Here is a 17,514-nt window from a genome sequence, read left to right as displayed (position 1 = left end):
TCTGAAAAGTATCCAAAAGTTCTGCGCCGCGCGCGCGCCAAAAGAAAGAAAAGGGCACAACCCCCCACTAGTCTAGGCGTTGTGTGTCCAGACCTCGCCACTCGGGCTGCACCTCCGGCTGCAGCGCACACGCCTTCTGCGCCTTCCCCGGGGAGCCTCGCCGTTGGCTGTGCTCTTCCCCTGCAGCCGTCTCCAGACCGGAGAGGGACCCGGAGGGTCCTCGCGCGTCTCCCTGGGACACCATGCCCAACGACGACGCATTCAGCAAGCCCTCTGCATCTTCGGAGGCCCCGCACGCCGCTGGGGCACCCCCGCAGGGCAAGGCCAGCGGCTTTAGCAAAGCTGCTGGGGCGCTGCTTGGGAGCACCGGTGGCACGGGCGCCGGGGCCGGCGGCGGCGGCGGCTCGGGGGCGTCAGGCACGGGCTCCGGGAGCAAGAAGTCCCCGCGGCTGCCCAAGTGCGCGCGATGCAGGAACCACGGCTACGCGTCGCCGCTCAAGGGCCACAAGCGCTTCTGCATGTGGCGGGACTGCCAGTGCAAGAAGTGCAACCTGATCGCTGAGAGACAGCGCGTGATGGCCGCCCAGGTGAGTGCGGGCGTCGGGAAACCGAGGGTCAGCCCCTAACTTAAAGTCCCTCGGGCCAGGTGGGCGCCACGCGGTGTCGGGGTTCCGGAGAGGGGCGGTGGAGCTCGCCGACGGCCGCGGCGCGCAGGGCCCATGGCTCCCAGCTTCGCGCCACGCCAGGCTCGCAGGGCCGGGAGTCCTCTGGGATCCCAGCCCGCGGAGCAGGGAGCTTGCCGGGTTTGTTCGTTCTCCGAGGGATCCCTGATCCCGACCTTTAGCAGAGTTGCGGGGTTCGCTCGTTAGGAGTCCCGGGATCCCTGACCCCCCCCCTCCAGCAGAGAGTTAGGGGGTTCGCCCTGTCGGAGGTCCCAAAAATCCATCCCCAGGATCTTCGATCCTGCTTCCGGAGCAGTAAGTTGCGGGGCTCTCTCAGTTCAGCAGTCCCTGATCCCTGATCCCGCCCTACAGCAGAGTCGCGGGGTTCGCGCCCTCGGAGGTCCCCAGAAAATTCCTAGGATCTCCGACCGTTTTCTCAGAGCACAGAGTTGCAGGGTTCGCGCCTTCGGAGGTCCCCAGGATCTCTGCGCCTGCTTTCAGAGCAGAGAGTTGCCGGGGTCGCCCTGCCGGAGGGGGAGGGGTCCGGCAGATCTCCGACCGCGCTGTCCGAACAGAGAGTTGGGGAGCCCACCCGCCTCGGGAGGCCCTAGGATCCCCGCCCCTGAGCAGAGACTAGAGCTCACACGGCAGAGGGTGCGGGAAAGCGCCCGCTCGGGCGACTGGCGGGGACGGCGGCCGCCGCTCTTCCGGGTACCGTGCGCGTCGCGTGGTTCTTCTGGAAAAGTCGCGGCAGCGCGCGCGGGCGCCGCGTGGTCCCCGCCGAGCTCCCGGCGGCCTCTTCGAGGTCGCCGCCCGCGGGTCCGCGCCGCGCGCTTCAGCCATTTTGAGCGCCGCGGGGGTAGAATGAGTTTTCGAACTTCTGCTCCCTCGACCTGACTCCCTCAGGTGCTCGTTATTCTGAGTCTGTTTTCAAGCACACTTAAGAATTTTTAAAAGTAAGCGCAAGGGGGAAAAGGGCACGGGTTTGAGGGTTTGTCTGTAGTTTTTTTAAAACGTCCTAAGCAGGACGGGAGTTTAGCATCTTCAACCGAAATTGTCAACGTCGTTTGGTATCCTGAAAAGGATTTTTTGGGAGAGAATAATATACATTCTTTCCAGCTAAAATTTGTTTCATCCTTTTAAGACAGTTTATTTAAGATGAAAAGATACCAAAGAAATGTTTCCTAACGATGTGCAACTTTTGGCTGGGAACGTGTAAGTACCCTCTGTGGAAAATAATTCATAGAAGAGTGTTTTAAAAAGGCTGTGTAAATGCTTAAAGATTATGGTTTTTATGTACATCTCATTTTTTAAAAATGTGTCTCAAATTGGATATGTGTTGGCTTCACCGATTGCCAGTGCAGTCGTGGGCATACAGGGTTCTCCTTAGCGCTTTTTTATGGCTTTTTAGAGTAATCTGTAGGGGTGAAGAGATTACCCTGGTGCAGCGTTAAAATGCATCGCAGTGAGTTTACTGAAAAAGCCTTAGGGACGTTGGAGTTGTATTTGTAGGTAGAAAAATCTTCTGAACATTGAGTTGTTTTAAATACTGGGTGCGGAGAGTATGCTTGAAAGAGGACTTTTCCTCAAAATGTCATAAAAACATGTATTTAAGGAGGACCATTCATTTTGAATAAGCTTTATTTAATAGGGGCACCAACGTGCAAAAAGGCTAAAAACAAAAAAGGTTAAAAACAAAAGTGACTCAGGATTACTTCTATAATATGAACTTCAGCATTTTCCACACCAGAAGGCTTGGGCTGTGCTAGGTGAAATCCTGTAAAATTTCACGTACCCGCCATTTTTTCTTTTCCCAAATAGTGTGAAAGTGCTCTTCGATATGACCCTAAAATAATTGCGTTTTAATCAATTGCCCCATCTTCCCTTATTCAATAGCTTTTCTTTAAAATCTGTGAGAGGATTTTATAAAAGTGTCCTTAGTTTATGGCATGTGTAATAAATGCGCTGTGAATTTTGTGCATGCATGGGATTTGTGTAAATCAGGGTATAAGCATGCATTGACATACTTCAAACATTTGTGGGTATTTTTTTGTCGCTATTTTTTGGTCAGATCCTTAAAATTCTGTTTCTAAACTTGGTTCAAAAATAGAAAAATCCAAGACTGAAGCTTAATCATTTAATCTTAATTGATTATTTAAGGATGCTTTTGTAAGTTGAAGACTCTTGTTAAGAGTAAAATTATTTGCAAGTTAATCAGCTTGCTAAGTCTGGACTACAATTTTCCTGAAACAATAAATAGTAGTTGTGGATTACCATTTTGATTTCAACTTTTGGCTTCTATTTCAGCCTCTGAGGTACAGATGTTTTGTTTTCTCATTTCACTATCACCAATAGTCAAGTTCCAACAGAAAGTCTCCTTTTTTGTTACATGTAGTAGGCAAAAGTACAATTTATTTCTTTACACTTTTTTTTTTTTTTTGCAAACTTTAACAATGTTATTTAAAAGCAGATAAGTTGAAGAGGGGCCATGAGGAGTCTCTTAGATAGTTTAGGTCCCTTATACCCTCAGTTGCGGCTCCTTCTGTCCTGCTGGCATAGAAGACCTTCTACCTGAAGCCTCTTCCTTCTCCAGGGACTTCAACTCCCTATTCCAGCCCCTTTCCCCCATTACTGCTCTGCAGGCTCCCTCCATTCCAGAGAGCAAGGCCCTGCAGGGGTTTCCTAAGTAGCCCCTGCCTTTCCTGCCCACCCTGCTCCCTTGCTCTGAATTGTTCTGCCCCTTCATTCTTGCCTGTACAAGTGTTACTCATTCCGTTCTTCAAGGCCCTCTTCCAGTACCACTTCTAGCTAATTCTTAACCCTTAAAGCCATTTCTGCCGCCAGAGTCCTGCTGTGGGATTGATGTGTCCCTCTTCCGTGGTTTTTGCCACATTTCGTGTTTAGTTGCCCTTGCATATTTGCCTGCCTCCTTTTCCTGCTTTTAAGCCGTGAGTACCTTGGGATCTAATCTAATCTTACTGTATCTTGCTGGTCGCTGGCCCCAGTACAGCGGCCTTTTACAAATGTGTGGAACGAAGGAGTGAGCGATCCCATTTTCCTTTCTTCCTAATCCATCAATGCCAACTTCTCTTCACATGGAACTCCTCTGCTTGGCTGACTCTACAGTTTTTCCTGATCCTCCCTAGCCCTCACTTCGGCCTGCCTTATTTCCTGCTCTGCATACTCATTTGTGTCACGGACATTTTTTGACCTATTATGGGCTAGACACCATTTCTCAGCTTTGGCTTCACATCCTGGTTACCTGGGTACCATTCAAAAGGAATGCGAGAATCTCAGACCTTACTCCTGGAGCTCATGAATCATGATATCTGGGGTGACCAGGGCTCTGGGGGTTTTGGCAAAGCCGTGCAAGTGATTTTGGAGCACTGGAGGCTGACTTGCTGCCCTGCGCTTCTAGGTGGCCCTGAGAAGGCAGCAGGCCCAGGAGGAAGAACTGGGCATCAGCCACCCTATCCCGCTGCCCAGCGCTGCTGAGCTGCTTGTCAAGAGAGAGAGCAATGGCAGCAATCCCTGCCTGATGACCGAGAGCAACAGCCCGTCGCAGCCCGCGCCGGCCAGCACCCCCACCACTGCAGCATCAGGTAAGAGGCCTGGGGCTCACATGGTCGCCGTCCAGGATGGGAGAAGGGCCTTGACCACAAAACCGGTCTCAGGACTCTCCGGAGCCACACATCACATCCAGAAGAACTTAGAGAGTTTTCTTAAAGAGTTCTTCTGAGGGTCTGTTTTTGGCTGCTTCCTAAAGGAGATGGCCAGGAATTCTAGAATTGGAGGTTTGATAGCTTCACTTTCCTGTTGGTTATTAGCTAAGTCTGAATCTGGACAAGAGTCAGACTCATTGATTATCAGAGGGCTGAGATGCCAGATTTCATCTACCCTCCGTTAATGGGGTTCCCTTGGAGGGAGCTAACGATCCTTGTTTCCTAGAACTGGAAGTGCATTTCTCTGGCAAGGACTGCAATGCATTTGGGGAAAGTGTCTGAAAAGGCCAACTCCTAGGTGTCCAGTTTTGGGGGGCATTGGGAAGTGAAGGGAGGCATGTCCCATTGACTTTGATTCTCTTCCGTGTGCTAAGACTGTACCAGGGGCTGTAAGCATGCTGGCTTGTTTTATTTCATTGTTAGCTAGAGTAATCTGGTTGTACTAACTCTGGTTTATACATGTAAAGACTGCGGTGTGGCAAGTGTAAGTGACTGGCTAAGTCCACAGAATTAGAACATATCTGAATTGGTCCATCTGCCTCCAGAGTTCCTTGTGCTTACTGCCCTGGGTCTCCAGTTACCCCGAGAATCGTTGTGGTCTAGAGCTGCACTGTCCAGTATGGAAGCCCCTAGCCACATACGGCCATTTAAGTTCAATCAAATTACAATGAAATAAAATGAAAACATTGAACCGAAAAAGGTATATAGTTAACATTAGTAATCACTAGGGAAATGCAAATCAAAACGACAGTGAAATACCACTTCACACCCATTAGTGTGGCTGCCATCAAAAAAACAAAACACAAAACGAAAAAACCCCAGAAAATAACAATATCGGCAAAGATGGGGAAAAATCAGAACCTTTGTGCATTCTCAATAGAAATGTAAAATGGTGCAGCTGCTATAGAAAACGATATGGCACTTCCTCAAAACTTAAATATAGAATTAGCAGATGACTCAACAATTCCACTTCTGGGTGTTTACCCAAAAGAATTGAAAGCAGGGTCTCAGAGATACTTGTACACCCGTGTTGATAGTAGCATTCACGATAGCTAAAATGTGGGAGCAACCTGAGTGTCCATTGACTACTGAATGGATAAGCAAAATGTGGTCTCTACGCACGGTGGAGTATTACTCAGCCTTCAGAAGGGAGCAAATCCTGCCCCATGCTACAGCTTGGATCACCTCGAGGGTATTATGCCGAGTGAAATACGCCGGTCACAAAAAGGCAGATGCTGTGTATGGTTGTACTTACTTACCTAAAGTCATCAGAATCATGGGGACGGAAAGTAGAACGGTGGTTGCCAGGGACTGGGTTGAGGGGCGGGGCGGAGGAAAGGGAGAGTTCCTTTTCATGGAGAGAGTCTCAGTTTACCAGATGAAAAGAGCTACGGAAGTGGATGGTGTGGTGACGGTCACACAACATTGTGAATGTGCTCAGTATCGCTGAAGCGTCCATTTAAAAATGGGTAAGATGGTAGACTTCGTGTTATGTGTATTTTACCACTGTAAAACATGTTGAAATGTTTAAAACCTTCATCTCCTCAGTTGCATGAGCCACATTTCAAGTGCCCTGTAAGCACATCTAGCTCAGGTTTTAATTATTTAAATTGTTGGAAAGTGCGTTTCCATTTTTCTCAGAGTTCCATTTAATGGCACTAGTCTAGAATGCAGGAGTTCTAAGAAATCCACCAAAGATCTGTGAAATCCTCTTGGCAAATAAATACCCATACTGTTGACCCTTGGACAACACCCCCACCCCCACCCTGCGCAGTCAGAAATGCACCTGTTAACTTTTGACTCTCCAAAAACTTAACTGCCAATAGCCTACTGTTGACTAAAAGCCTTAGCAATAACAGTATACCATCAATTAATGGATATTTTGTATGTTATATGTATTATACACTGTATTTTTACAACCAGGTAAGCTAGAGAGAAGAAAATGTTGGAAGAAAATCATAAGGGGGAGAAAACGCGTTAATACTACTACCATATTTATCGAAAAAATCAGCATAGAGGTGGACCCTTGCAGTTCAGATCTGTGTTGTTCAATAGTCCACTGTATTACATACTAAAAACATACACTGAGATTCACAGAACATCTTCAGAGTCTGCTAAACCCCCTGAAATACAGCCTCACCGTGTGGTTTCTCTTAACTACGCCTGTCATGGCTTACTTAGTTTGCTTTGCCCACCAGCTGGGCTACAGTTACTCAGCTGCCTGCCACTTACTTGCTGTGCAACTTTGAACAAGTTACTTAAGCTCTCTGGGCCTGTTTTCTCTTATCAAAAATGAGGGAGAAGGTCTTTGAGGGTTTTGAAGACTGAGTCTTGACCGTTATAATGAAGGTGAAGGTGGGCAGGCGCTGAAGAAAGCCAGTGAGGGACGGAGCCCTCTTCTCTGCGCAGCAGGTAGAGGTGTGTGTGCCAGTCACTCTGTTCCTGGGGCTGTGGGTGCTGTGGTTATCAAGGAGAATCATTTTCTTTTCTTAGTTTGGTTGCTCATAATATATGCTTACAAGGCTTTCCAGACTTCCCTTTTGATAGGAAGGATGGAGTCTATCTAGCAGAGATAGGATCTTTACATTTCGAGGTTGATTTCCAAATAATACCAGGTCAGGGCTGGTCTGGTGGATTTAGCTGGAGGGCTGAAATGGGAAAAGGGTGTGTCAGAGGAATAAAGAGGGGAATGACTCCTTTGATTTTCACAAATACCAGGTAGGAACTATTCCCATTTGCAGATAAGGAAACCAGTTGGTAAGGAAGGTGCCCCAGAATAAAGCTGAGTTGAGCTGGAATTCATTCCAGGGCTGTATGGTCCCAAAGCCCATGGATTTTCCATTTTACCTGCCTGTGGAGGGAGACTGGGAGCAGTTGCCATGTTTCCTTAGGAAATAGACAATTGAAATCAGAGGCTGTGGTTTAATCCTCAGAAGGGATTTAGGGCTGCTGGGCAAATAAGAATGTTAGGAGCAAAAGTCCTGCCATTCACTGTTGTCATAGACGGCTGCAGCCACTGATCTTCATGGGGGAAGAATACAGGGACTGAACGGCCAGTGATGGATAAACATCCAGGCTGGGCAGTTTGCGGGGCACCATAGGTGAACTTGGTTTAGCCTGGTGTCCTGCATTGCACCTTGGGGGAAGGGATGCCACAGTTAGGTTGTCTGCCCCAAGACAGGCCTTCATAGAATGATCTCAGGCGAGGTGGAGTTCAGCATGACAAAGGCCTTCTGGCAGAGCATTTCAGAGTGGCAACAGGGAAAGTTACAAATAGAAGCAGCAGGGGAGCAAGATAGGAGGTTCAGGGTCAAGGAGGTTGTGACCATATTCCCTTCTTTGTCTCTGGAGCTGGTAAACCTTGGAGTCATTTTGGAGTCTTAAATCGACACACAGAGGGAGGGGAACGCGGAAGCCAGTCTTGTGCTGTGCTCCTGGGCTCTGGAGGCATCGCTCTGGAGGCTTTGCCTGCCACGGGCAGGGCGCTCTACCCTTGCCAGTCCACCTCCATGAGGCAGGAGCTGGAGATACATGGGCTCGTTCCCCAGGACTAGCACCAAGGCTCTTCAGTCGAGATGGGTAACTTCTAGACTGAGCTGGGGTATGAGCAAGAGAAAAGACAGAAATGCCAGTAGAGGTAAACTACATCAATAGAGAAGAAGAGGGAGGAAAAGAAAGGGAGGAGAGAAGGTGAAGGAGAGGGAGAAAAGACAGACAGACTGAAGAGTGTCTTCAAGTTTCATGCATCACATGGGGCCCAGCTTCTGAAGATAGTTTGCTGCTAACAGGTAGAGCTTATATTACATTTCCAGAGAGTGGGATTTATTTAAAATAACACTTCATGTAAGTGGGAAGCAGAGTATAAAAGCATATTAAGTGAAATGGGATTGTCCTTCCAATCCCAGCCTGCAAGTCGCTTCTGTTTGGCATTTCAGGATTACTCGCTGACCGTAGAGGCTCATGTGTCTTTCTCTAGCTTTCCTAGATATATATTATTTATGTATTTAACATAATGGCGGTGTATTATTCCCAATGGTGTGTAATTAGGGTTTTTTCCTTTACTTACAACAGCTTAAAATTGTATAACGGGCTAACATCCCATTATATGGATATGAAAGGCTAGGACTTGAAATTGTTTAGGGAGGGGTGAAGGCTGTCGGTGGGGTCAGATGATGGGGGCCCTGTCAACCTGGCTCACACGGGGGCAAGCTGCTCCCCTTCTCTTTCTAATCCCTAATGTTAAGTGTCTATAAGGGCAGTCAGTAGCTTAGTGAAATTCAGTAGATTTTTATGTCCTTGAAGTTTCTTAGTTATCTCCTTTTGGCTCCCCAAAGTGCCCAAGTGAGAGTGGAACGCGCCCAAGAATTATCGCTGAGATTATTAGCTGAACTCTAAGGATGCTGTGAAGGAAATTGCGTTTATTACCAAGCTGTCATTTCATTTATTAGAGAACGGACTTCTCAGAGTAGGATAACGTACCAAACATCTCTACCATCCTTAACCAGAGATTGGCTAAAAATCAACCAAAACACTGACCAAAGATTCCTAGAACAATGGGTGTGATCGATTCTTACTGTTATTGTCATCTATGATTGTGGGTATTAGTGTGGAGGAAATAGCCTTCTGAAACAGTGCCCTGTTCATTGCTATTTCTTACACTAGCAGGATCTCCCCCAAAAAGTGAGGTTTTTTTAAATTATAAATAACAGTGAATTAAAGCAATGTCAGCATTATCTCGTGGCTTTTCATTTTGAATTTTAGCATAAAATTGATAAATTTTAATTTTCAAAATGGTCCGCTGACTTTAAAAAGACTCTCACATTCTTCTGCTTTGATATCTGGGTTCGTCTTTGTTTTGTTTGATAGTCCACTTTTCCACCCCAAGCAGCCAGCCCGAGGCTGTTCCCCCCCCAGGTCTGTGTAGTCCCGGCCTCTCCTTTTCCGCACACCACTGGCAGATGAACGGTTGCATTGTAGAGCATTTGGTTCTGCCTGTGTGTCCTTTGTAAAAAAGGACCTGAATGTTATCGCCCTTGGGGCCCTCCCTTCTGGAACACCCTGGACTTCCACACACACTCACATTCACACTCCCTCACATCACACCACCTCCTACCGTCTCTGGCTTTCCCGCTGCAGCCTGACCTCCTAGGGCCCGTGGCCTGCTTTCCCGTGCCTTCCCGTGTTGGAAGGGTCAGTTAGGTCTGTGTCTGGTAGTGATGGGACCCTCCCCCTTTGTGTCACCCCTTTAGTAGTAATTTCTCTCTTCAGCATACAGACAGAGCACATGCTGGTAGGGGAACACATTTTTGTTGTGTATCTTCTGTGCGCTTAAGTGCTTTATAGACGTGAAATGGGGCAGTTTGAAAATTTAAGGAGTCCTGTGCCCACGCAGTTTTTACTGGTAAGAAGTGTGGCTAATGAGCAAACAATTGAGGTTTATAGATTTTTAAAAAGATTTTATTTACTGATTTGCCAGAAAGAGAGCGTGAGTACAAGAAGGGGGAGTGGCAGGCAGAGGGAGAAGCAGGCTCCCGCTGAGCAAGTAGCTGATGCGGGGCTTGATCCCTGGACCCTGGGATCATGACCTGAGCCAAAGGCAACGCTTCACAACTGAGCCACCCAGGCGCCCCTAAACTTTATTCTTCAGAGCAGTTCTAGGTTCACGTCAGAATGTAGAGAAAGGTACAGAGATTTCCCGTATGCCCCCTCCCCCCACAGGCACAACTTGCCCTACTAATCCACCTCCCCCACCAGAGCCGGACGTCTGGTACAGTTGAACCTGTGCTGACACATCACCACCTGACGGCTGTAGTCCACGTGAGGATCCACTCTCGGTGTGGTGTGTGCTGTGGGTTTGGACAGATTCATGACAACATACATTCACCATTCGTTTTATACAGAGTTGTTTCACTGACCTGAAAATCCTGGGTGGAGTTAGATAGATTTAAAATAACATTTCAGTTTTTATCTTTGCAGTTTTCCAATATTGTACAAAAAGAAGGACTTTATTTGAATGAACACCCAAAGCATTTTATCTAAATCACTTTGAGAATTCACTTTTGAAGGATTCTGGCTACTTACAAAAGATCAGCTCCACTGATTTTTAGATAGTGCTATCAATTTCTAGTAGAATAGAAAGCGTAGGTGTTCGTTTTTAAGAAGACTTTCGATAAAAGTATTTCCCAATTTTACTTTCAGAGTCAAGGAAATTTTCAGGATGTCTAACAAAACAAAACTCCTTACACTGAAGCAATAGTTGGAGGCTTAAATAAAAAAGGGAACACTTGGGGTGCCTGGGTGGCTCAGTCGTTAAGCGTCTGCCTTCGGCTCAGGGCGTGATCCCAGCGTTCTGGGATCGAGCCCCACATCAGGCTACTCCGCTGGGAGCCTGCTTCTTCCTCTCCCACTCCCCCTGCTTGTGTTCCCTCTCTCGCTGTCTGTCTCTATCTCTGTCAAATGAATAAATAAAAAATCTTAAAAAAAAAGGGGGGGGGGAACACTGAAGAGTCATGGTACTGATCATTTGATATCTGTTGCTTTAGATAATATCTTAATCAGTTTTATTTATTTCAAGGGCAGTCTTCACTTAATGTCAGATATGGTTTCAAGGGCAGTCTTCACTTAATGTCAGATATGGCAATTAATGGCCTGATAGAAATTCTCCATAGATAGTATTTACGTACGGCAGTTGTAAGCAACAGAATACGCAGGAAGTAACCTTCTGGTCTAACTTTGGCTAAAAAGAAAATTTGGAAAACACCTACAGCCACAAAAAAAGGTAAATACAGGGGAGCTTCTGGGACGCTCAGTCAGTTAAGCATCTGACCCTTGATTTAGGCTCCGGGATTGAGCCCCACATTGGGCTCCATGCACAGTGTGAAGTCTGCCTGAGATTCTCTCTCCCTGTTTTCTGCCCCTCCCCCTGCTCACATTTCCTTTCTCTTTCTCAAATAAATAAATAAATGAAATCTTTTTTAAAAAGGATAAATACAGGGTTTAAACCACAAAAGACATGAAAACGTTTCCTAGGTTTACATCTGTATCTCCTTTGTGGAAATTAATCTTAGGGGCCGGGAGTGCATTTTGTTCATCACTGTGTTGATGTGCACGGCTCAGAGCAGTACCTGGCTTTACAGTAAATGGTCAGTAAACCTTTGCTGAGTGAGTGGACAGTGATGGTTCCTTGGAAATTGTTTTAAAACATTAGACCTGTGGTCATGAACCCATCTGCAGATGTCAGAGAGTAAGTTCATTGATGTTCAAGGTGCATTTTTAAGTTTTGTTTTGTGATTTCTTTTAAATGTATTTTGGAATTTTCAAAATGCTAAAAATTCAAACATAATTGAACGACTCAGTGTGTAATCCACATACTATACAGTTAATCTATTCAAAGTATGCAACTCATTGTTTTTTAGTAAATTCGCGGAGTTGGGCAACCATCACCAGCCTCTAATTGTGGAACATTTTTTGTCTCCTCCTGAAAAGAAACTGTCTCCGTTAGCAGTCACTCCCCACCTACGCCCCATGCCAGCCCTAGACAACCACTAATATATTTTCTGTTGCCATAGATTTGCCTACTCTGGACATTTCACATATTTGAACACCTCATAGAAATGGAATCATGTATGTGACCTTTTGTGTCTGGCTTCTTTTGCTTCTCCTGATGTTAGTGAGGTTTATTCATGCTGTAGCATACATTTATTACTCATTTTTAAAATTAATGTTCAGTAGGGGCGTCTGGGTGGCTCAGTCAGTTGAGCGTCCGACTCTTGATTTTGGCTCAGGTCATGATCTCAGGTTCGTGGGATCAGGTCCCTGTGTCAGACTCCGCACTCAGTTCAGAGTCTACTTGAGATTCTCTCTTTCTCCCTCTGCCCTCCCCGCCTCCGCTCTCTTTCTCTCCTCCCCCCCAAATAAATTTTTAAAGTCTTAAAAATTTTAATATTCCATTATATGCAGGGGTGCCTGAGTGGCTCAGTTGGTTGAGTGTCCAACTCTTGATCTCAGCTTAGGTCTTGATCTTGGGATCATGAATTCAGACCTTGCACTGGGCTCCATACTGGGAGTGGAGCCTACTTAAGTTAAAAAAGAAATTCCATTGTATGCATAGATCCTATTTTTTTCTTCATCAGCTGATGGACATTTGGGTTGCTTACACTTCTTAGCTGTTATGAGTAATTCTATCACATTCTTGTACCAGTTGGGTTTTTTTTTTTTTTTTTTAAGATTTTACTTATTTTAGAGCGGAGCAAGGGGCAAAGGCTGAGGGAGAGTCTTAAGCAGACTCCATGCTGAGTGCAGAGCCTGACTCGGGGCTCAATCTCACAACCCCGAGATCACTAGCTGAACCGAAACTAAGAGTCAGATGCTCAACCAGCTGTGCCACCCACGGGACCCTGTACCAGTTTTTGTATGAACACGCATTTCATTTTCTTGTGTTATACCAAGGAGTCCCAGTTGCTGAGTCATATGGGAACTCTATGTTTTTTTAACCTTTTGAGGAACTTTTGAGAATGTTTTCCAAAGAGGTTGCACTATTTACATTTCCATAAGCAAGGTATAAGGGTTCCAGAAAATTCATACTTGTTTTTTAAAATTAAAAGGTAAGATGCTTTTTCAAACATTGCAGATATGATACCCAGTGAGAGTCTCTTTGGTGATCAGTTTATATCATGAAGGGTTCTTTAGGTTTGCATTTTGTTATCACTGGAAATATGTTAATATTCAGTCTTTTAAAAAGTTCCCTCAGGGGGCGCCTGGGTGGCACAGCGGTTAAGCGTCTGCCTTCAGCTCAGGGCGTGATCCCGGCGTTATGGGATCGAGCCCCACATCAGGCTCCTCCGCTATGAGCCTGCTTCTTCCTCTCCCACTCCCCCTGCTTGTGTTCCCTCTCTCGCTGGCTGTCTCTATCTCTGTCGAATAAATAAATGAAATCTTTAAAAAAAAAAAAAAAGTTCTCTCTCTTAGGGCACCTGGGTGGCTCAGTTGATTAAGCATCTGCCTTTGGCTCAGGTCTCCCCCTCACTCGTTTGTGCTCATGCTCTTTCTCTCAAACAAATAAATCTTAACAAAAAAAAAAGAAGAAGAAGAAAGAAAATGTCCCCTTTTACCTCATTGTCACATGTAGTTTTTAGAGAAAGGTACACTGAGGAGGCAAACCATAGAAGGACCTGGTATGGGCTTTTTTTTGTTGTAGTTTGGCCTAAGCAACTCTTCAGACCCTGGGTGACAAGCATTTCCTCAGAAAGGGCGGCGAAATTCTATTGCCTTAGAAACTTGGTGAGAATAATTTTTATCATTGCATTTCTGAAAATGAAAAACCACCATGGCTTTGGTGGAAAACAAGAGAAAAGCCGAGGGTTGGTGACCATGGACTTCTGTCCCCATGACCAGTGGGAAGAAGGTAGTCCATCCATGTTGACTGTCTTGGAATTTACTGCCAGCATCTGGTCGCAGCAGTAGGTACTGTTGTAGGGTGACACGGCCTTGCATTTGCTGTCGTGGGAAACTCTCAGAGTGGCCCAAAGCTCATCTGTGTCTCCTGTTTCACTTGCCTGCTCCACAGCATCCCCCTGGAGTCCTTGACCCACAGATTCCCTGTTATCTACTAATTCAAGGATCCTGTCCATTGACCACCCCCTTGCCACTCAACTGTTCTTTGGGTCTTGTGGATACCTTTCTGTCCCATCTGTTTTATTAACTAACTTACCTTTTAAAATTTTTATTGCATCAGGGCACCTGGGTAGCTCAGTTGGTTGAGCTTCTGACTCTTGATCTCGGCTCAGATCTTGATTTCAGAGTTGGGAGTTCAAGCCCCACATTGGGCTCCACGCTGGGCATGGAGCCTACTTTAAAAAAAAAAAAAGTAAAATTTTTATTGTGTCAAACATACATAGTATAAAACTGAGCATTTTAGCCATTTGTTAGCGTGCCGTTCTGTGGCATGAAGCAGTCAGGCTGTTGTGCAGACATCAGCACCATCCCACGCCAGAGCTTTTTTCATCTTCCCCACTGGAAAGCATGTCCCCACCAAGCAGTAACTCCCCATTCTCTGCCTCTCGTTAACTGGCTTCAGACTCAGAACAGCCTGTTTTGCTAGCAGAGCTTTCTTCAAAGCTTCTTGGCCTTTGAAATCACCTGTAGATCCCATGCGATAAGACGATCTCTTTCATCTCCATCAGCATCCTTTCTTTCCTCTCTTCTCCCAGCCCCTCAAGTTCTGCCTTATTGCTGACTTCTCTGGTTTATACGCTGGTCTAATCTGTAGCTCTGGGGTAATGAGGACTGAGGTTTCTCAAAAGACTGAGGTTTCTAGAAAAGGGGGCACTGGGGAGTGTCCACTAATACCTCCTGCAGGACACTGTCAGTTCTGTGCCTCGGCCAGGTGATCTCGGCTCCAAGCCTCCGAGTGCTCCGTGTGGTGCTGCGATGTGAGGGAAGCAGGGTAGGGATGCCTGTGGGACCTGTGGTTCCAGCCACTGTCCTGTGGGGTCTTGACTTGTCAGGGTTCCTTTTGTCATTGTCACATGCAACTATGTAAGTGCAGATCTGTGTTTCCGTCTCAGTTTCTGTCTCTTATTTTTCAGCTTGTAAAAAAATTCAATGTGACAACCTTTTTGACTCCCCTAAGAAAATTCAGGTAAATATTGATCCCTGTTGCTGAACCAAATTACATTTCAAACCCAGTTTACTCTACTCTCATGTCTGTTGGTAGGCTTCACAATCATTAATCTGGTCTTATTGTACAATCCCACTGAACATGCTTTTCAGAAGAAAATGCACAAGAAACTCTTAAAGTACACTGAGTAACTGGTTTGTTGTCAAAAGAAAGTATCGATTCAGGATTGTAGCAGACTCTTCTTTTTTTTTATTTTTTTAAAGATTTTATTTATTTGAGAGAGAAAGCAAGTGAATGAGAGAGCACAACCAGGGGCAGAGAGAGAGGGAGAAGCAGGCTCCTCGTTGAGCAGGGAGCCAAATGGGGGACTCGATCCCAGGACCCTGGGATTACGACTTGAGCCGAAGGCAGACGCTTAACTGACTGAGCCATCCAGGCGCCTCTCAGTAGTACAGCAGATTTTTCTGATGTTTATTGGCAGTAAGAATTCTTAAATAGTGCTTCAACCATCCAATGTCAGTTCATTGTATACTAACAGATGACTCTGTTGATTTCAGCAGTTATAAAACTACTATTTTTGCCCCACTCCTTAACTCTGGTCCTGAGCTTTTGGGGTTTATCTAAAACATAGCATATGAATAAATTCAGGGAAGCAGATTGGATTTAGCAAACACCAGTGTTTGCCGAACTGAATTGGATTCATCTTGATTAGGGAGTCTGCTTTCTGAACAAGATTCCCTCCCTCCCTTCATGCCTTTCTTCCTTCTGCTTTTCTGTCTTATTTTCATTCATTCAGCAAATGTTCATCATGGGGCTGCATTGTGTCAGACCCTTTCCCAGGCATGGGGTATACAGCAGCACATAAAACATGCATCTCTCGTGGGTTTTATGAATCCAGCAGGGGAGACCATTGATAAACAAGTACACCAGCAAATATAAGATATTTTCAAAAAGTGGTCAGAGCTATGAGGAAAGACAAAACGATATGATGGACGTGTCCAAAAGGTCAGTGGCTGTTTGATAGGGTAGATAGGAAAGAGAGCCTGTCTAAGGAGAGAAATGGGAGCTTGTCCTGAGTGAGAGTGGGCCCTTGCGGTCAAGGTCTGGGGCTTCCAGGCTGAATGCACAGTGGACGGAGACCTCGCCTGGAATAAGGAGGAGGCCAGTGTGCTGAGAGCAGGGGCTGACATCACTGGGGACTGCATCTCGGGGGGCCTTATAGGACAGGAGAGAGTTGGGGTTTTATTATGAGTACAATGGGAAGTCAGTGGAGTGTTGAAGCAGTGAACGGCATGATGTGATTTACTTTCTCTAAAGATCTCTCTGCTGCGGCCTGGGGTGTAGATTGAAGGGGAGGAGTGGGTGAGAGATGAAAGGGAAGACTGTGCAGGTGCCCAGGTAGAGGGAGAGAATGCTTGCACTGGGGTGGTGGGAGTAGAGGTGGAAAGAAATGGTGGGACAGGAGGTTTCTCTTGGAGGTAAATTTATATGTGACTTTGGGGGATACTGTCAGTGACACTCCCTGCAGACAGCGGCTGCCACAGCATTGTCAGGCCTAGGCTGTCATTACTGCTTCCCGGCCTGAAAGGTGAATCATTGTATGTTGAGGTGGTTATTAGAATAACGGCCCCCTAGAGATGTCTACACCCCAGTCCCTGGGACCTGTGAAATGTCCCCTTCCGTTGGCAAATGTGATGAAGTGTCAAGGACCTTGAGGTGGGGAGGTGGTCCTGGGTTTTCCAGGTGGCTCTGTTGTCATGGCGTGAACCAGAGACCTAGAGAACGCTTCCTGCCTGTCCCCAGCAATGCCACAGTGGGAGGAGCTGCAGGAGGGTTTTGAAGCAGGAGCCTTGACCCGTTGCTGCTGGTTCTGAAGGCAGAGGAAGGGGCCCTGAGCCAAGAAGTACGGGAGGCCTCTAGAAGCTTGGAACAGCCCTCAGCTGACAGCCAGCAGGGACATGGGACCTCAGTCCTCCAACTGCAAGAACCTGAACTCTGCCAGCACCCAGATTGAGCAGGGACCTGGACCGTCCCCCAGAGCTTCCAGAAAGGAAGGCAGCCCTGTTGATGCCTTCATTTTAGAGACTTGTGTTAGACTTTAGGCCCACAGAGCTATAAGATAATAAATTTGTGTTGTTTTAAGCTGCTATCTTTGTGGTAATTCTTTTTTTTTTTTTTAAAGATTTTATTTATTTATTTGACAGAGAGAGAGACAGCCAGCGAGAGAGGGAACACAAGCAGGGGGAGTGGGAGAGGAAGAAGCAGGCTCACAGTGGAGGAGCCTGACGTGGGGCTCGATCCCGTAACGCCGGGATCACGCCCTGAGCCGAAGGCAGACGCTTAACCGCTGTGCTACCCAGGCGCCCCTGTGGTAATTCTTATATAGCAATAGAAAACAAATATGGCTTGTAATCACTTTTTTTTTGTTGTTAGTGAAATTGAACATCTTTTCGTATGTTTCAGGGCCGTATGTAAGTTTTTCCGTGTATGTCCTTTGCCCATTTCTCTGTTG

General features: G+C 46.4%; 1 protein-coding gene across 4 annotated transcripts in view; it reads left to right on the top strand.

Moving 5' to 3' along the window:
- Positions 1-242: 242 nt before the first annotated feature.
- DMRT1 (doublesex and mab-3 related transcription factor 1) overlaps positions 243-17,514 on the top strand; it is a 102,036-nt gene continuing 84,764 nt past the window's right edge. For 2 of the 4 annotated variants that reach the window (XM_087858775.1, XM_087858777.1), the window contains exons 1-3: positions 243-587; positions 4,081-4,264; positions 13,552-13,557. In XM_087858775.1, coding sequence (XP_087714901.1) covers positions 243-587; positions 4,081-4,264; positions 13,552-13,557 — 535 coding nt within the window. The remainder of the gene's footprint in view (positions 588-4,080; positions 4,265-13,551; positions 13,558-17,514) is intronic. The other 2 variants (XM_045772607.2, XM_087858776.1) reach the window with 1 other exon arrangement.

The sequence above is a fragment of the Ursus americanus genome, chromosome 34 (genome assembly GCF_024610735.1).
Source record: "Ursus americanus isolate L20-20 chromosome 34, mUrsAme1.1.p, whole genome shotgun sequence".
Classification (NCBI taxonomy): Eukaryota; Metazoa; Chordata; class Mammalia; order Carnivora; family Ursidae; genus Ursus; species Ursus americanus.
The sequence above is the reverse complement of the archived record's forward strand: the minus strand, read 5'-3'. Positions and strand labels throughout refer to the sequence as shown.